At 36.1% G+C, this 21,075-nt stretch overlaps 1 protein-coding gene across 2 annotated transcripts in view; it reads left to right on the top strand.

Moving 5' to 3' along the window:
- Positions 1-21,075, top strand: part of MYO3B (myosin IIIB) — a gene marked incomplete at both ends in the record, with an annotated part of 164,107 nt that overhangs the window by 108,934 nt on the left and 34,098 nt on the right. Inside the window, 3 exons of one of the 2 annotated variants that reach the window (XM_079539261.1) lie at positions 7,653-7,773; positions 13,597-13,660; positions 14,523-14,673. In XM_079539261.1, coding sequence (XP_079395387.1) covers positions 7,653-7,773; positions 13,597-13,660; positions 14,523-14,673 — 336 coding nt within the window. The remainder of the gene's footprint in view (positions 1-7,652; positions 7,774-13,596; positions 13,661-14,522; positions 14,674-21,075) is intronic. The other variant, XM_079539262.1, reaches the window with a different exon arrangement.

Raw genomic sequence — 21,075 nt, forward strand, 5'->3', positions numbered from 1 at the left:
TACTGATCTTGACACATAGCCAAGTTTCCCTTTCAATTGCCTGCTGAGTTTGCTAGCTTTGGCCAATCTCTGACTCTCTGCCAGACTCCTATGCTGCCGTATCAATATGAATTTGAATGAACTTTAAAGAGATTGTTGGAGGAACAGGCCCATAGGGCTGTGCAGGTCTCTAGTAGAGAGCAGGGTACCATATGGCATAGAAATCTAAGAACCACTGCTGCAAACTCAGTGATGTTTTCACATGCTGCCAGAGTGAAGCAACCCCCATATGATGCAGTGTAACACACCTTTTCTGTCCAACCCCAGGTGAGAGACTATACCTGATCAAAAATGAGCTGTAGCTAATGTGTTTACAGATAAATCATGGCACCACCTTTATTTTACCAGCTGCCTCTGCTATCATAGGTCCTTAAGCTTTGTAACCTCTCTATTTTGTGTCATACAACCTAAAATCAATCTGAAATGGAGTAGTTACAAATACTCCTTCGCTTTGTTCTCTTCGTAAGCCATTCCCACTAAATGCAACTTTTTTTTTCTTTTAAGTTTCCTACTCTGAAAATAAGCTTCAGAATGACTTTGAGCAGAAAACAGAAGAATACCAATCTGGTTACAGAAAGGAACAGATTATCATTAGGTTAAAATAGTAGTTTATAGCTTAGTGCGCATACTGTTATGTATAATCATAAACTATAGCTCTAGTGTTAAATGCAGATCATTATATTATCTGGAGAACAGTTAAGGAGATTTTTTTTTCCCTATTACTGCAAGCACTGAGGAACTGCATGAGTGTTCTCTCCCCTTCTTCCTCTCCTTTGTGTTGTCATTTGTTTTATTCATGACCAGATTTTAAAGAACCACATGCAACTGCTTTCTGGAGTATTCACTAAATTTATGCTTGTCCATACCTGTACTAGGATTTCCTGACTTTTACGACGGCATTTTGTCATAAAAAATAAAGTGAAATGGTTGACCCTTCACTTTCCCACTATTAACAGTTTTTAAGAGGAGAGTTATCTCAGATTTCATTGGAAGCTGGTGTGTAGCAATATTACTTAGAGGCTGTAGGGGATACTTGGCCTTAGAATTTTATTCAGCTAGCTTTCTTAGGCATGTAGGAGGTCCATGCATATTACCAATGCTTTAGAAAATGCAACTGATTCTGCTGTTTACACACATGGAAGAGATTCAGAGCTTTGTTCCTTCCTATCATCTCTGAGATGCTGCATTGAACATGGCAGAGCAGAGGCAGTGAGATTGTACACATATCCTGGTATTTGGATGCTTCTGTCCTCAGGGCCTAATGCTGGAGGAATGCTATTAGTGCTCTTCCAACCAACAGACACACTGCCTTCCTTTGTAACCTGGCACTTGACAGTTTCAGTGATCAGTCTGGGTAAATGAGCACTAGGACTGTAGGGTTAAGAGTGACACATGCACCTCTGTATTAATTACCCTGGCTGCTTCTCCTGTCTTTGGCACTGCACTCAGTGAGGTGTAATAATAATAATAGTCCCCAGCATGTTTCTCTCTGCCTTTGGAAATCTATATCTAGGACCTCATATTTGAAAATTCTTCTTGCACCATTTTTTCTTCTCTACATGTTAGTCATTCAGTGTTTATAATCAAAGCTCATGCTTGTGAATGGCGGCCATTTTCCTGCTTTTAAAATACACAGACATCCTTCTCTTGTTTACATTACACTGCCAAAGTGCTTAGTGACATGGGAACAAAAGCAAGCCCAAATCTCTGCCTTCCCTGCACATCTTATAATGTTAGTGTGTATTTCAAGGCAGCTTTTCAGTAAAAAGGAGTATGATCACCTTTGCTTTTTTTTTTTTTTAAATGAATCATTACAGGCAGAGAGATATATTGTTTGCATTTGTCATCCAGACATTAGCAAAACCGTATAATTAAAATAAATATACTTCCCTCTCCTCTCTCCTCTCCCTCCCCCATCCTCAGCCTTCAAGCAGGCCTTGAAATTTAGGAAGCATTTGGCTTACATGTTTTTACAGAACAGCACATATTGAAATTTGTTTTCCTTTCATCTCTTTCCCAATAAAAGCAGCCGCTCGGCTTATCCCTTTAGCTTCCTCAGAACTTCCTTTCAGAATTCCCGATCTATTACAGCACATTCACATACCAGAAACAAGATGCCTTTTCATGCTGTCAACCTTTTTCATCTGAAATGTAAATTAATTCTTGCTGGTACGCTTTGACAGAGATCAAAGTAGGGGTATTAACCTTATTGGGCCTTCTCTTCATCAGAATCAGTTCCAAAGACTGCGAGGGTAGTGTTAGGAGGCCAGTCTTCACTGTTATCTATGGCCCTCCTCCAGGCAGTCCTCTGTCTACAAGTCAGCATTTCAAAGGCGCTGATTTCTTTTGTAAATGACCTTATCATTACTTTAAACTGTGTGAAAAATGATTTGCCTGAATAATTCTTGCAGGATTATCCTGCTCATTTTAATTGTGGGGGGACTTCATTCAGATTCCAGGATATTGTTTAAGTGGTTTTGACAGCAAGTGATCATAGCCTGATATAAAGGAGGAACACAGCTCCTGATTGGAAACCTCTTGACTTGTTCAGATTGTTCATTTCTTGCAAGTCAGTCTTTGAGGTAGGCTACATTTGCATTTTAAAAATAAACAGATGCCTTTCAAATACATGAGCTGGTGGTCTGGAGATCTCTGTGGGCCCAGCAGTTTGCTATCCATTGATGAAATGTTGAAAGAAAAAACAAACTTAGAAAAAAAAAACCCCTTCACAATATACTTGGGGATACATTTCCTGAGTGTATAATATTACACAAAAAAATGGTCATTATTTCAGATAAGGGAAACACTCTAGCTAGTAGACAAAATATTTGTGAATTTAAATTAGCCGAGGAAGAAAAAGCTGCCTTACTTCAGCATATCCACACTACAGATTTTCAGAATGTACAGAGTTTATGAGATGAGAAATGGTACACAGGTTACACAAGTCCTTTCATATTTCCTCCGTCCAGCTTTCTCGAACTGTATTGTTGAGGCAGTTTTTAATTTGGAGAGGAGCTGTGAAGAATTATTTCATGTAAAGTTTTCACATTAGTAACTCTTTGCACTTTGGTGTAAGTATTTCTTTGTAATTGGGATTTAAATTCTTTGGATTTATGTCTAAGTATAATGAAAAAGATTTTATTAAATTATTTTAGAAATTTTTTTTGCCTGATTCACACCTGGTGTAAATCAGTGTATGAGCATTGAATCATCTGACTGAAATGTTGCTCTACTGGTGTGTCTCACATGCAAGTCTCATTTAATGTTTCTTTGTATTACAGGGAAGCATTAATTAGAATTAAAAAGAAAACAATACATATAACAAACAGATAATAGAATTACAACGATACATAGTCTAGTTAAGAAAACACGTATTTCTATGTGGAGTGACCCTTGTCCCTAAAGTCTTAAAGGAGGATTTTAATCCTGTTTATTTCATTTGTGAGGTGATGTTGCCAAAATGCCAAATGAGTGGTGCATACAATTCACTTAGATCTGAGGTGACATCACTGAATTCATTTTAATTAGGCCCACTTTAGCCATCTGGAATGTACTGTGCAACTCTGGTCAGGACTGAGTTTAACTATGCTTCCAGAGGTGAAAGGCAAATGACTAATCCATTGAGCCACCATCTCCTCCTCCAACACGTGCTCACACACTCACCATATGTCACACTGTATTGGAAAATTCTTTATCAAGAACTCAAGAAAAAAGAGCAGAACCCAACTCTTTTTCTTTTTTTTTTCTTTTTTCTTTTCTTTTCCTTTTTTTTTTTTTTTTAAGCTAAAAAAAAAGTTGTTTTCTTTTTTTTTTAAAAAAGGGGATGTATGTTCAGAAGGAAATAAGATGAAAAAAAACATTTTGCAAAATGCTTTCTATAACTTCTTCCCATGCAGTGTTTGCGTATCTCACTATTTGCATATCTTTCCTGGGCTTCAGGTGAAATTTATTTTTATTATTATTATTATTATTTTTAAATGCTTGAGAACAGCCGGAATGCACTATTTCATATTTATAATAACTGTAAGTTTTTAATAAAAATTTTACCTTCAGGATTTTTTTCAGCAAAGGAAGCATTTCTTGAAAACCCTATTTTTTCTGTCAATTTGTATGTATGTGCGTCTACATGTATTCAGCAAGTAATCTTGTAAAGTTATATGAATTATGTGATTAAAATGTTCCAAATACTGCTAAGCACATCATTATTATATCTAGAAATGCATCTATTTTTTATCATTCCTGAAAACAACAAGCAGTAAGTAACAGATACAGCTTTATTTTGTGTCGTTCATCTTCCTTTTAGCAGCATTCTCAGGATAAGAACCTCTGAAGAGATACGTTTCTTTTAATGGTAGCTGAGCTGAGTCATTGTATTACCTTGATTTCACATTCAGATGTATTTGTAGAGGCTGCACAGCCTTACTTAACTTTACTCCTCCGTCTCCTTATGTTCTGTACCAGCTTAGGCAATTCAGTCAGTCTTCACTTCTAGTACACCAAGTAACCATTAAAAACCTGCTGCTCATATGCAGGGAGCATGTTAACAAAAGTGAGATGGCCTTAATAGTTTTTTGAAGGATGAGGTCTTGTATTTTATCTCTGTCTCTGAGCTAATATTTGTGTGAATAATTCTACTTTTTTTTTTATTTCTTTTTTTTTTCTCCTGTCCATTCATACCCTTGGTAAAATCAGGAAGGGACAAGGGACCTGGGAATACTTCTTTCTTGTCATTACTGATGTTGATAATCAGTTTCAGAGTCATCCACACTTCTTTTTTTTCACCAAGTCTCGAGATAGAACTTTTTAGTGCAATGCACAAAAATTAAAATCCATACATCAAAGTGATGATGTGCATCAGTAACGAGGCCTGCTTTCTTGTAATGCTTCTGCCAGAGAATATAGGACATCAGTTATTTTTCCTGCTACTAAGCATTCATCACCCAAGATCCATCCAGACTGAGAGGTGAAAGAGGGGAAGTGTTCATGGGACTTAGCAAAGGACATGACTTCCTATCTTTTTTACTGTTCAGTGGAATTAATTTGGCATGAAGCAAAAAATCAGATTTATGGGCTCCAAATCACCTCAGATGTTGGTAGTTAAGCTGCTGAATGCTCTTTTATCTAGGCAAATTAAGAAGGTCATATGCTGTTTGTAGCAAATCAATTTCTGATTACAAACAATCATGACACCTTCTATTTAGCAAACATGAGCTTTCTGTTCGAAAGTTGTTCTTATGTACTATTTTAAGTTATATCTTAAAAATATGTGTATATAGAAATATTTTTGAACAAGATTTCTTACAACTGAGAATGAATCCCTCTGCTGTTTTAAAATAGTACTTCATCTCCTTTCTTCGTGCCTCAGGTACAGACCTATGATTATTTAGCTTTGATCTTTCTACATTGTGCTTCACAACTCAGTCTGTAACTGTATATTTCCAATAGGAATAAGAGGGAAAATGCCTGGATTTTTGCTATTTGGAATTGTGTAACTTTGCATGCAATATAAATGCCTCAGTGCTTAGACCTTAAAATAAAGATTTTTATCTGCAGTATGCCAAATCTCAGGCTCCCTGTGGTAAATATGTTCTTTGTTTGCTGCATGCTGGAACTGGCAGAGTGATCACTTTGAGTCAAAATTAGTGTAAAAAGTCGTGTCCTCAGTGGTGTCACAGAAAATGCTTAGCTCTAATAAGTTAACTATTAAGATAAAAGTTCTAAAATTCCTATGTTCCTAAGTTGCTTTGAGTTTAGGTCCTGCTATCGTTGGTTATGTAAAGATCAGGGTTAGAGATACTGTTGCTGTAAAGTTTGGAATATAGAATGCATAAGGTGAAAATGAGGTGACAGCTGGTAATCATTCTTCTTCAATGATGCAGTGATTGTTCGTGGAGCACTAGCAACATGAGTCTGCTAATTTCACACTCTTTGAGCCAAGTGCTTAGTGTCAAAACCAGCACCAGTCAGTAATGCAAATTGCCATGATGGAACAGCTTCGCAACCTCTCTGGCTCCCCCAGTAGAATTCTCTGCATATGCATTTCCTTTGAAACGTTATAGATCCAGTTAATAAATGCTGAAAAGATGCAGTTCTACTAATTCTCGATGAAGCTTGTGAGACAGAAAAATGTTTGTTTACCCTTCTACTTCAGTTGTCCTGTGAGTCAATGGGAAAGCAGGATAAGCACAGTCATTTACCTGTAAGATCAGAGATATTCTAGAAGAATGTTAGAAGCCAGCTTAAGAAAGGTTTCCGTTGAAGAGGATTTGATCCTGAAATTATTTATGAAAACAGAATTCAGAGTAAAAATGAAGTTTGCAAAATGAAATAAAGCGGATTGTGTGTAGTGAATGAGGGAAAGACAAAAAATAGTTATACTGTCATTAGTAAGTATATGGCAGAAAAAAATCGTAGAGGTATGGGGGTGGTTTTATGCACACACATGCACACACACTTGCAAAGCAACTGCTGAAAGCTGAGAAATTACTAGAGAGAAAAATGATGCTTATCTTACTAGTTCATTTATTTCAGTGCATCTTTATCTTTACAGTAGTCCATATACTGACTGCTGCTCAGCGTGTTTGAGCTGCAGAAAGGTGGCTGCCAGCCAGCTGTCTTTGCTGCCAATAGCAGAGTAGGTTCCTTGTTTGATCAGTGGGGGATAGTTAAGAATTGGAAGCCTGATCACATGGGGCAAGAGAGCGCTCGCCTCATCTCTGCCAGATAGGCAGACTTTTCCAGTCTCATTATTAAGGGTAGAAAGTTGCTCAGCCTCATGGTACCTGAGTTCTGTATTCAGAACAACACCTCAGCAGGCCCAGCTTCTGTCATGCCTTCTGTAAAGGGAATGGTTATTTATTTTAGTAATCTCTCATTAAAAGGCAAATTTTGCTGCTTCTTACACTGGAAACATCAGTAGCATTGAAAATGTTAGATTGTTATGGTGCATTGCATACCACAGCTTGAATGGTTAGGATGCTTTTTTTTTTTTTTTTTTTGTATGTTGCACATAAAAGTGCAGAAATTCACATTTTTGTGATGGCTGGAAAGAAAGTTATTAACACGAATTAAAATAGAGAAGGGATTGATTACATTACATCCTATGGAAAGAGTAGCAGGTTAAATCAGGATAGCCTTATTTTTTTCCTCTATCTTTTCCTTATGCAAAAAGAAAGGATGAATGCTGAGTTAAGTTTCTGAGCGTCATTAAAAGGAAGGAAAAATGAATAAAAAATGATTCCATAATTTTGTAATAATGACAGGTTCCAAGTACTGCATTTGTTTCTCTTTTGTGTAGGGAACACTTTTGTTGTTTTTACAAAATATCAGGCATGAGATGATCTTTTTGTCAACTTCTTTGTTCTCAGTTTATTCTTTACTATGTTCTCTATTTATTCCACCTCCTGCTTTCTCAGTGTTACCTACACTGTTATTTTAATCCTGCATGAGGTTGCTCTGTGTCCCACAACCCATATCCCACATCCCATACAACATTAATCCAGATTTTAGATGTTCCAGTAGTAGAGCATTCAGCTCTGGACTCCAGAGGCAAATGCCAGTCTGTGTTTCAGGTTCTGCAGAGTTTTTCTCTGATTCGTAACTATGTTTTTTAGCTTTCAGGGGGTATATTGTTCGCAAAAACTACCCAAGACTGAAGAAGAGCACTGGCTGTGTAGCAGATTCTCAACGTATGAGCAGCTGCTCTACTTCTGATATTGACTGTGAAGAGCACTGGTGAGTTGAATCCTTTCCTGTCTGTTATCTACAGAAGTGATTTTGCACACAGTAAAATCTGAAAGGAGCAGACATGTCATTATGATTCAGCTGGCGCTTAAGGAGCTTGCCATTTTCTGAAGATGATCACCTGTAGGTTAAGCAGTCCCCCCACCAGCATAGTTCATCTCAGTATTCTCCCAGGTAAAGAAGTGAGATTTATTTGAAGTACTGTTTGCCCTGGATTGATGTCTTCTCAGAAGTACACAGAATACCCCTAACCACAGACAGCATTTCAGAACTGGCTGCAATGCATGATTTTCGAGAGTAGAAGTGTACCCTTTTGTATCTGTAGAGCTCCATGCAGAGTTGTAATGAGGGAAAAGACTTGCAAAAAGGAGATGGCCAAGTCACTGACCGCCTGGGCATGCTGTAAACCTTAATAGTGGTGCCTCCTTCTTTGTAGAGGAAAAATATTTTGATCTTCCTTACTAGTGGAGTCATTTCAGTCAAATATTGCCCTGCTCTTTCTTGCATAGAGAAGGGAACTGCTCCACCTATTATTTGTCTATCTTTCCTACAGTGTTGTAGGAGAGGTGCTGGCTGAAGGAATCCCTTTGATTAGCATTTCTTGGTGACTAAGAGCTATGAGATGTCCCCTGCTGAGGAATAGACATCAGGAAATCTCAGTTCTTATCCCAGTTCTTATTTCTGTTAATTTATAGTCTTTCTACACAGCACACAAATGCTCCTGCTACACCTCTTATGAGTTCTTTGATGAAATCAGTGACTTGCTTGAATGCAACTAGACACTATTAATCCATTGAGAAAGTTGCTTTGTTGTTTTTGTTATGATTTTTTGAATTACACTGACTCTTCCTCTGAGAAAGTATTTCAGCTTTCTCTGTGTATTTTCAGAACACTGAGTTACATTAATTTCCGTGTGAACTTTGTTTTTCTTATATCGAATAACGTCTGCTAAATGCTTCAATGCATGAAATGATTTTGTCCAGGTGTAATCACCTGCATCCTTTCAGGTTAATAATATTCCAGAGTGTCTCCCTTGCAGTAGTCTGATTTCAGAATAAATAAATGAATAAATAAACAAGGCTCAGGCTGGTGGTAAAGGACAAAAAAAAAAAAAAAAAAAAAAAAAATGTATATACAGTTTTTTGGTAATGTTATTCAGGGAAAAGAATGGACACACTACAGTATACTGTCATATCTCTGTCCTTCGGTCTCCTCACAGCTTAAAGAGTCAACATGTTTTGTGATTCTGCTTTCCCTTCATGTGTGTGCAGCAGCCTCTGTCTGTTAGGTATTTAAGAGGGGAACTATCTTGTGATCTCTTTAGAACTATTCATAGCTATTTGCTCTCCAGTCTGCACCAATGGCATTAAGGCAGAGCCTATAACCTTTCTGTTGTCAATTCTGTCTGGCAACCCAAATTAAAATTAAAATACAATGTAAGTAAGTATTTTCTCTTATTCAGTGTTTTGAAGTTTTCACCTGAACTTGTTTGGAGGCTCACAACCTCTTTAAACTTTTCTTCATCTGTTTTGTATATTTTCTTCCCTTTCTACATTAGATTGTTTCCGGAATTCCTGGTTGCTTTCCTAATGTATCTTTGTGGATTAGATACAGTTTTCTCAACTGTACATCCCTTGAGGCTCATTAGCATTTTATGGATCTGTAGCTGTTGAGGTGAATTTGGGCTTTATGGAGCACAAAGATACAGATTTCCAAAGGTATTCAGACAATGAATTTATATTGAAATCAGAGTTTAAATGCCTTTAAATATTTAGGTTGAAGATGCCCACATAAAAAACATTCGCTATTCATTTCTTCCATGCACTCCTGATTGCTGTACACAATCAGGTAATAAAACTCGTACCTTTTTTGCCTGGAGCTGCTAAATTGCCACTACTACTGGCAATTCTCAGTTTAAAACCCAACAAATTTTCCAGCTTATTTGCCTAATCCTATACAATTTCCCTGCAGTGGCCTCAGGTTCCAGTGACTTCAGTGAGACTTGAAAATGTTGAGCATTTCACAGGTGATGTTCAGAATCTTAGGACTAAATCTGATAACTTCCTTCCCATAAATCAAGGCTCTCTTCTACAGGTAGCTGTTTGGGGGTTTTGTGTTTTAGTGCATGGCTGTTCAGTCATACAAAAAACTTGTAAGAAATAGTGGTGAATAATAGTGCAGATGTTTAACACAGCACCTTGTAATCTATCTCTAGACAAGGCAACCTCACTGTGGCTTCACATACCATTGAACTGATTTGTTGAATAATAAAATATTCTTTGCATTTCATTTCCTTTCATTTCTTTTCATTTCTTTTGCTTTCTAGTTAGTAGTTTTGAAAAATATAAAAGGAGCTGAGAAGTGTTCAGGATACAAAAGGAAAATCACATAAAGATCTTTTCTGTTGTATGCACAGGATATATAACAGCCTGTTACTTTTTCAAAGATCTATTAAGAAAGAAAAAAAAAAGAAAAAAAAGTTCCAGTACTATAATGTGTATAAAACACTAAAAAAATGCTATGTTATGAATTTCAAAGTGCTTAGAGGAAAATGGCACTTGGATGGACATCAATATATCAATATTACTTTTCTTGACTCACAATCGTTGTGACTTTTCTCCTACAGCTTTCTCTACATAGCTAGTCAAAGCTTTGACTGGTCAGCATGTATATCCTCATACAGTTTTTATTTTAGTAAAACTCTTTACATTCAGATGAGACTTAGACAATTGAGGTAGGATGATAAAGTGGAAAAACTACATGGGTATGACAGTTTAGGTGAATATTCAGCAGCAAATTTCTGTTTTGCCTGATTAAAACCAGGCACACGAAGCTGGATCTCTTGTGAACTTTCCAGGTAAACGTGCTGACATTTGGGTCATCTGTTTGACCCAAACACTGCTGTGTTGCAAATGTGGCAAGTAAAAATTTTTTTTTCACCATAGTGAAAATAGTTTCATCAAAGATACCTGAAAATATCCTGCACATCCTCAGGTGCCACATTTTCAGATGTTAGCCACCAACACCCAATCACTCATATGAACTAGCTGATGCTGAACTGCATTTATGTTGCATTTGAATTGTCTTAATTTGAATTAATCTCTGGAAGCAGCATCCGTATCTCTGCATTATCTTCTACCAAGTGAAAACAAGTGCTCTCTGGTTCTATGTAATTTCCTATTTGCCACTGAGTTTATGGGGTCAATGATCTGATCTCCTTTAGTATGTTCTTGAGCAAGAACTTGTATTTTATTTCAATTCAGTTATTTTAATGTACCATTAAAAGTACTCAGGACTTAAAGATTTTTGCATCTTCTCCAGTGCTTCTGTAACTCTAATGGAACCCAACAAAAGTCATAGAAGGCTTGTCTGTGGACAGAATTTAAGCATACATGCTGTTGCAGTTTGACCATAGATAAAGAAAGTGAGGATCATATAATACAACACAGGAAACTACTGGCTGTTCTTACTACTGCACATTACTGATGCATTCCTGAACATCCCCAAAGGTTCTCTTGCAGAGTCTATCATGCAGAAATGCAGAATTACACATCATGTGGCTTTCTGGTTGGTTGTGAAAAACATGATGTCATTGGGATCCTGATAGAAAATCAAGATTCTAAGGCTTCAAAATTCCAGAGGTTGATTTTTGTTAGCTTATGATGTAGAGAAGGCAAATTGCTGAACTTAACCTTCATGTTTTAAACATTTGGATAAAGCTATAGATCTTGCAAAGCAGAAGTGCTGGCAAAACCATACTAAACTCTAGATTATTTATAGAATGTAGAGATTAATCCAAGCTGCAAATTTAGATCCAGATCGAAAACACCCCAAAACCAGAAATATTGAATTTAGATCATGATTTGTTTCTATTTTGCAATTTGGTCCATTTACAACATACTGATTCTAGAGCAGATTTTGATTTTGACGTCCTTATAGAAATAATTGAGGTTTATTCATTATTTCTAGATTATATTGGGTATATTTTCCGCAGTGTGGGGAGGTGGAGAAGAATCATCTCAATAAATGCTTGAGTAATTTTGAAAGAAATCAGCGAGTTATCTAAATAATCCTGCTAAGTAGTTATTTAAGTATAAGAGAATACATACAGGTGAAACAGCAAAAAAGAACTTTACAGACAATGTGCTACATGTTCAAATGCAAGGCCAAATACAGTCCTCAAAAATTTTTATTCTTTTCAGTATAAGAAGTGTCCCAGTACAAATTAGAGTGTGTTTTCAAAATGGATCCCTCCATCCTTAGGAAAACAACATTAAATATGAATTACAGCTTAGTCAGAATATTTTCCTTTACTTTCATAACGTCAGTGAATAATGGAAAAAAAAAAGCCTCAAACCCAACAAGCAAATCCGAATTTCATTCACAAAATTTCAGCATTCCAGAAAAACTTGATGTTTGCTATGTCCATGTCCATGGATACTTCCTATTATTTCAGCTCAACCAAAATAGCTTTTTGACTACCGTGATACTGTCTTTATTGGTGTGATCAAGTCTGAAACAATTCAAGCAACCCCTCGAGCTTTCATAACACATTCAGACAAAATTAATCTAAAAGCCTAAACTCTATTGCAATATAAGGCTTTAAATATTTCAGTAAGCTCTGTGGATATCCTAGAATAAACATATCATCTGATGCATGCATGTGCTGATATACCGTTTTCATATCCAATAGCTAATAGTCTAGAATGTTTCAAGTCCTCAGTCATGTCATTTCAGTTTGAAGTGTTTTTAGAAGCTACATTTTAAAAGGTAAATTGAGCATGTGTCCAGACAGTTTTTTAGAGTTCAATGTGCTGTTCTATTTTTATATGAGTCTTTTATATTCAGCGTATAAGTAATGACAAAAATGAAATTTGAGGTAACATAAATTGTATTTTCTTTTACTCAGTAAAGCAATTTTTGTCCTTTTTATTTCCTCTTCCCACTGTGACTGAAAAGGCAGAAAGGTGTTCAGTTGTAATAAATAGAAGTTAAACTGAAAAAGGTTACTGCCTGAAAAAGCCTTTTGCCATCCATGAAAAAAAATACATGATGTATGTCATAATCTGAAATCTATGACTGAAGCTTACATTCCATGTGTTTCCATCGAAATACAACTGCAGTTGACTGTATTTTCAGAAAGATTGTGACAGTGCTGGTGATTAATGATGTAATGGCTGAGGCAAGTTTTGACAAATAGAAAGTCTTGCTTTTAATCCCGTTTATAGGACCGTGAGCTTATCAAATAATCTTTACAAACCTCAGTTTTGTTATCTCTTGAAAGAAATTGGTAGAATATTTTTTTGATTTTGCATGACTAAAGATTCTGGAGCAAAGTTTTTTTCTGGATAGAATAATTTGGATAGAAAACCCAAACAGTTTTAGGGGAGCATGAAGCCATTTGTCTCACTTCTTCCTTTTTTGTCAAATTTCCTAAGAGAACAAGTTTGAATTTCTGTGTGAAAAACGGCTCTTCACAGCCTCTAAAGGAAAAAAATATCTCACGTTAAATCTTGTAAAATTAATTTTAACAAGTTACTTCAATCTCATAGAATCCTCATAAACTCACTTTTCACATACACATATCCACATTTTTTTAATGACAAATTTATTGCTCATAGCCAGTTACCGTGTTTAATAACATGCACTTCCTTATAAAAGGAAATGGGACCGGTCTGTGTTTTCTCTGAGTTGATCATATGTGCATAGTTAGTGTCTGGGGGAGGGGGAAAGGGGAAGAATGCCAGTGAGCCTTTTATGAGAATGAAGAAATTACAATATTATAACTACCTTTTTTTTTAATCTTGCTTTTAGGCAGCAAACAAGTAACCAGTCTTCTCCTGTCGTGCCTGATTTTCTTGACAAACAAACAAAAAAGGTACTGCTAAGTTTGTATTCTAAAATAGAGTTGCATTGTAACTTCAAATTCCTGAGTCCTCAGTTCTGCAGTGTGTTCATGACTGCTTGGCATCACCATCCGAACATGAAACCGTTAGTAATGTTTTGAAGTCTTTGAGACAAAAGCCTGCTTGCTAAGAACTTTAGTTCTGTAGAAAGGCAGGGAGGTACAGCGAATAAGAGAATCAAAAGGCTGGAAATTTGCTGCTGAGAATAAATGCTAGCAGCTCCCTGAGGTGATTTGTCTGTGCACTTCACTTTCTACAGATGTTAGAGCCTCTTTTTTAGTAAGGACCTGAGGTTCTTTGGTAGCACTTTGATATCCTGCTCGAATTCAATATGTGAAATGGAGGAGTCGCTCTGTGACTTGGAGCACAGCATAGTCTTTGAAGTCTGATCCAATTTTTGCTGCTTACCATTTGATGTTGAAAGGATGAAATGGAGAAAATGTACAGTTTTTGCCAGTAACTCTGCTGAGCATATGTAAGATTAAAAAAACAAAATCCCTTGGATGATGTACTTAGAAATGTTAAGCAGATTAATACCTTCCTATAGCTTTTTTCTAAAGATACAAATTAACTATGAGAGGAAATCAGCATACAATGCATGCTACGATTTAACTGCATGAGGAAAGGGGATAAATAAGTTAAATGGAAAAATAAACAAATGTTTGTGACATGGATGCTAAGCCAGTAGTGCTGAAAGAATCTTGTGTAACTTTAATCTCACATTAGTCATTTCTCAAAGAGTTGTGAAGAATACAAAGTTGCTCTCTGTGAGATCACAGCTATAAGTTATCATGGCAGAGTGAAATCAGCATGTTTCTTGAATGCCTAAAACAGCTTTCTTTATTCCAGAAGGATTGGGATGAGATTGCTGCTTCTTCCTTTACTGTAAAAAATACGTTCAAAATGAGTGATTCACAATTAATTAGCCAATCTCAGTCAATCACAGACCATCAGTCAAGTCCCTTGAGACATCCTAAAAAAGGAGGTAAGGAAAACAGAGTAACAATAATCATTCATTTACTGTTTATAAGCTGCACATGGTCAGCATGTGACTTGCTTTATATATTTATTAACAATCCATTGGAAGCCAGGAAATATTAAGGAACCAACTTTCTTCTACATATTTTCAAACTGGAATTTTTTAAGAACTCCCAATTACCTGAGTTACAGAGGAGATATGGAGATTTCTGAAAAATAATTTCTATTGAAAACATGATTAATAATCCTGAAATACCTTTCAAGAACTTTAGCTTTCCTCTGTCTTCCAGCCTCACAAGTGGAAGACAGTGATGAAATCTCGCATGTTTGACAGAAAGAAAGACAATGTGTTTGTTTATACTCACTATGATTTAGTCAGGAACACAGGAACATCAGTAATTCTAAAATCTATGCAATCTGGTTTCTTATCATTTGCTTATATATTATTTTTGCCATGGTCACTAATAGTTTAAGAACTTGAGATAAGGCATTATGACAGTTGTTGAATTTTAATCGATTTATCATTTATTCTAATGTAATCAATATTTATTCTATATGAAATCAATACCTATCAAAATACTTTTCTCTGTCATTGTAATCATTAAGTTTTTGCTAATTCCTGGAAGCAAATATTAATACTGTATCACAGAATGCCTTCCACAGATTAAGATGAAGAAGATTGATAATGTGATACCTGTGACTAGCATCAAAATAAAATGATAATACATGAATTCCCAGCTTATTACTAAAAGTGAATTGTTTATAATTTTGTGTTGTATATTAATGTTTCTATTTATTTATTTAATGGGACACCTTTCATCTTGTCAGTTCTCAAATGTTTGTCTGAATATCCCTAATCCTGCAGTTAATGTCTTTAAACTTTATAATGTTCAGTTGAACAATTTATAAATTAAAGAAGATTAATTAAGAAGACAGGTACATATCTGGAGATCCTTCTGTTATACAAAATAACTTAAAGTCAATGTTTTTAGTCTTCTGCACAGGCATAATGTGTTTTCCATGCTGAAAACAAAGTGGTATGCAAACACAGCATGTTGAGAAATCCATTATACTTTCTTGATGAACTTCAGTCCATATGGATTTTGAATCCATAGTGTGGGACTGCAGGGGATGAGTGCATTAGTATCGTAAATTATTACATCTAAAACAATAAACCCGTCAAACAAAAATATCTTCATTGCAGTAAACCCTCTTGAGGAAAGCAGTCAGGACCCAAATCTGTCATCCTTACTGCCAATGGATATTGTACATTACCCTGCAACTAGTCTCCTTGACATCAGTGACATTGTATCTGAAATTAAACAATTATAGACAGTAAAATTGGCAGAATTACAGCCTTACAGCCTTAACAACATCTGATTCCAAGCCATTGCCTAGTAATTCAGAAAGACTTCAGAGAATATGAAGTCCCAGAAGGATACCGATTGAAAAAGAGATAAGTGCAACATTAATCTGAACTACTTCAGAAACATGTATGTGTAAAAGAGTAAGCATGGAAGGAATTTCTCAGTAAAGTGTGAAGGTACTCAAACGATCATATAAATCTTGCTTCCATGAATGACTGTTGGGGAATTAAACCTGCTGAATAATAACAACTTCTTAAAAGCACAGCTTGTGTTCAGGTACTCAATGGTTTCACACCCTATGCAATCTGTGTTCAGTCTTATTGTATAAGGTATATTTTCAAGTACAAAGTATTTCTGAACCTATTGTGAGAACCAAGTGAAATAGCAAATATTACTTTTGAAAGAAGAACACGTGTATGCAATACACATGCTTTTATAATGTGAGACTATACTGCATGAGTTGTATTTCACCAAACAGAAAGCTGACAACAAGGTTGTCCAAATGATGTGGAGACTGATTTTTCATAATGAAACATCACTCTGCTATGCTACACATTCATATTGAATTCTTCTGTCATCATGGTGGTAGTTCCATGAACCTGGAACACAAAGACAGAGAAAGGAATGTGGTAGGGTTCTGCACTGGTCTCTTGCACAGTTTTGAAGCAGTGTTGTTGTTTGCTAAAGGAGGGAGTCTTTATATGTAGGATTACACTCAAAGTGGAGGATAGGCAGCTCATTCTTCTTGAGGCCTCAGTGGGGGGGAGGAGGGGAGGCTCTCTCTCAAAAGAGAAAATGGTTGATATGAGTTTACGTGTTTCTGTATTTGTCAGTGTATTTATCAAGTGCACTAGTTTGCATCTTATCCAGCTTTCTGATATCGTAGGTTACTCATTCTGGTCAGTAGAATGGACAAGGAAAACTAGACCATCAAATTTTCACAAAGATCTTGACACCCTGTAATCAATGCAGAAATGAAAGTTCTTGTCACTTCAAGAGGATTTTTACTGGGTCACAGAAAAACTGAACACTGTGACCAAACTGTGTGCAGTGGAAGTTATGTGCATGCATGTGCTGTGGTGGCACAGGGCTCCAGGAGCTGGCTCAGTGCTGCCCAGGATTTCCCCTTGGCTCTGCCAGGGTAGTGGGGAAGGGCTAGCAACAAAGCCAAGGATTCCAACAACACACTCTGCCTGTTTCTGTTTTTAGGATGGAGAGAGGGTCCAGTCAACACTAATAATTGAGCCAGAAGTGAGTCATTCTAGTCACAAAAAGGTAGTAGTGAAAGAACCAAAATATTGCAGAGATAAATAATTTCCAGAGGCTGAGTTGTGATATTTTCTTAGAAGAAATAAGTAGAGAGAATATTTGAAATGATAAATAAGAAAGAAGTGATTCATGGAGATCTCCCAATGTAACTTTGGCTTAAAAGTATATATGACTGAGATTGTCCTAAATGAATAGGAAATAGGTTTGTAAAAAGCTATTAGTATTTCTACATTGACCAGAGGATGGCCTAACTCTTAACGCTAACACAGACATTTTAAATGTGTGAGAGCATGGTACTCTCTTACCATGGACATTCTCATGTGGAAGAAAAGGACATATTTCTTGATGATGTTTGTTTTGTGACTTGCTCCTCATGCTTGGCTGCAGTGCTGAAATTTTGAGAGGCAGAGGAATTTGCCAGGGTTCTGAGATGTTCTGAATTATGCAGTCTGCTGTGTCTCTAGCTCTATTTTGAAGCTGAGGTATTGAAACTTGCACTGTAGTTGTAAAAGTCAGAATATGCAATATGCCCTTTGATTTTATCTTTCATATTCTGAAAACTAATGGAAATTAGGACCCAGCCTTGTTTCAAGCCGGACTTCTACTCATCAGTGACCCATTTTGAATATTTGCCTTGCAATGTTGGTGGTTTTTTTTCATGTTGCACTTCTTTTTTTTTCCTCTCTTTCTGGTAAAGTAATCAGAAAATGCAGTTTGGTGAATATAGCTGTGCTGGCGTGGAAGAAACATGTAAAAGTAATTATTGCTTAGTGCTCTGTTGGAGGGCAAGCATATAACAAAATGTGTTAGTGCTTGATGGGGGTGAAGGCTGTTGCCCAACTTAGGCAGTACTGTACACTGTTCAATAAATGGCATTGTGGGCAAAGGAGAAAATATTCCCAAAAAGTTACTCTGTAGGGTGTTACCACACAGGTGATCCATACAGATTTACCACTCCAAACAGGAAATTTAAAGTGAGTTCATCGGGTGTTTGAGCTTTCATTTTCTGAAAATACTCCCTATTCTGTCTCATTTATCTAAATTCTTTTTCTGTGAAGATTAAAAGATATATCATTCTGAGGAGACAGAAGCGATCTGTGTAATAGCCAAACGTGTTGTGTTGTGTTTTTTCTTTGAAAGTCCTCTGTTGCTCTCCTTACTTAAAAATAGTTTGTCTAAATGGGAGCGTATGTTTTTCTCTTTGTGTATAAACACAAACCTTGATTTATTCTGAAAGCAGACGGAACCACCAGTGAGAAAATGCAATCTTTATTTATTGGGCATGATCAGATTCCCAGCACAAGTAGATTGCTTGTTTGTGCAAATTCTTTTCTTAAAGCACAGGAATTCTCCTGAACAGAGTCCAAAGTATAAGGGCACAGAGAGGCCTGTTACCTCAGAGTTGTTTGAAATGAAGGTGACCTTATATGGCATTTTTGAGCATTTTATAGTCCTAAGCTTAGCTTGTGAAAACAGCAGTGCAAGGAGGAGGTACAATTAAGTGCAACAAGTAGATAAACTTAAGGTCTTGGTCTCAAACAAGTCATGAGACCTTCCACAGTAGTTCTACTTGCAAGTAGGACACAAGTTGTAATGTTTTAAATTGTTTAGTTGTTTTAAACTGGGAAATAACTTAGCCTCAGCTAAGATAGTCTTACCTATTGTTTGATAGTCAGACTAGATAATCTTAGAGGTCATTTCTAATCTTTATGATTCTATGATTCTATTCCAGCTAGAAAACAGCTGTCATTTTAATTGTACTAGCTATTTCTAATTAAGACTAGAGTCCGTGCTGTGATTGACCACAGCAATCCTCTTGCCTACCATGCTGTACTATGTCCTACCTCATGCTTGGTAAGATGCTTTAAAAGCAAAAGAAAATCTCAGAGTGAGCAGTTGCTATAGATAATTGCATTTATAAGAGGTATTGATGCAATTGTTTCAGAAAAATCACTATCTGCATAGTAAATTTCATTAAATTCAACTGTAATCTTAAGATGCTTGGACAAATGCTCTCTGAATCAGTGTCTTTGAGATCTTAAATGTCAAGAAGCCAATTAAAAAAATGTTTAAGCATTTCACAAATATCTTGCTTAACATTGCTAGTTCATTTCAGATATTTCAGATTTCAGATATTGTCTTTCTAAAGGGGGTAATGTTAAAATCTGAATGTAAGTCGAAGGAGGTATTTGAAAAAGCAAATGGGAATGTATTTCTTTGGAAAGAAAGCCTTTAGAATGTATTTGTACTGAGCAAAAAGATTTACATAGCTGATTACTGTAAATTTGCATACTTTAAAAATTTTATTTACTGGAAACGGTATGACTGTATTAACATATAAACATTGTTTCAGGTATTCATTATTCTGTATTAAAGGTAGAATATTCTTAGTAGGCAAACTATACCAATCACAGATACATGTGCATTGTCTTTCTTTGGTGCTATGGCAGTAGAATGCTCAAAATTAAAAAATCTCACCCAAGCCACAGCAATTATACTTAGGTGTATGGTCTTTGCTCCAAAGTAGATTTTCTTTGAAAATACTCTTTAGGCTGCCTCAGTCTCAGAATAGAATAGAATACAGCCTTGATTTGATGTCTTTCATTTGTACATCAGGTGTTCTTAAACGCAGGGAATATGTCCTACTCTACATGCTAATTTTATGTTGTATTGTAATTTTAACTGCAATTTTATGTAATTCCTATTTGTGTATTGTTTTGTTTTGTTCTGTTTTTTTTTTTTTTTTTTTTTTTTTTTTTTTTTTAAAAGATGGCAGCAATGGCAAAGCAATAGTCATTAGTGATTTGGTAGTGGGAACTTTTTATGCTTTGACTCAGAGAAAGCCAGTATCCTAGCATGACTGTAATAAGTATCATGATAAAAGTCAGGACGTATCTCACACAAGATAGGGTATCAAGACACAGATGTTTTGAACCAAGGAAGCCGTTTTCCACAAGTGAGAGATCAACCCAAGGGATTCAGCTGCTCTGTGCAACTCAGTTTTCTATTTGTCTTCATTGTAGCTTACCTTCTATCTACATGAAAACCGAAGCTGCTGTTTCACAGCATCATAGTGTGACACGTTGCCAAGGCTTTCCACTGGTTGTCATTGGCAAATGAGGTGGTACTGACACATGGATGCCATTAATTGCAGAATCCTATCATTCAGGATTTTAAATTAAAGAATTTATAATCTATTTAGAATTATTTTGGGTCATATAATCAGGAGTTTCATTTCATCATTTTTAAGCCCCCCACTGAGACTAATTTTACATAGAAGGAATGTAAATCATGAAAAACGTGACTGTAGCCAGTAAAGTCAAAACAGTAATTGAAACTGGGTCTCTTAATATTAATAAAACTGACATGAAAAATTCTCTGCATATTCAGAGGTTTTTGGGGTTAGGACTTTTTTGAGGGTTTTTTTGTTTGTTTGTTTGTGGGTTTTTTGTGGTTTTTTTTCATGAGTTGGTCATGTTTGAGTTGGTCATTCTTTTAGTAAATAGAATAACAAGATCATGGGACAGTCTGAACCTTACAGGAAACACTGAAGAAGCTAGAGTAGCATTACTGAGTATGATCTGGTGGCACTGAACTTGCTGTAGCTATGTACAAGGGCTATGAGAGTTCCACAGTCTTCTCCTATTATGTACCACACTGCAGACAAGTTGAATCCTAGGTCAGAAGAGTTGCTAATTAAATATGTTTTGTAATGAATTTCTGTGGAAATGATCCTCCCACAGCAGTGTCTGCTTCTTTTGAATAAAATACTG

Source organism: Tetrao urogallus (genome assembly GCF_951394365.1).
Source record: "Tetrao urogallus genome assembly, chromosome: 8".
Lineage (NCBI taxonomy): Eukaryota > Metazoa > Chordata > Aves > Galliformes > Phasianidae > Tetrao > Tetrao urogallus.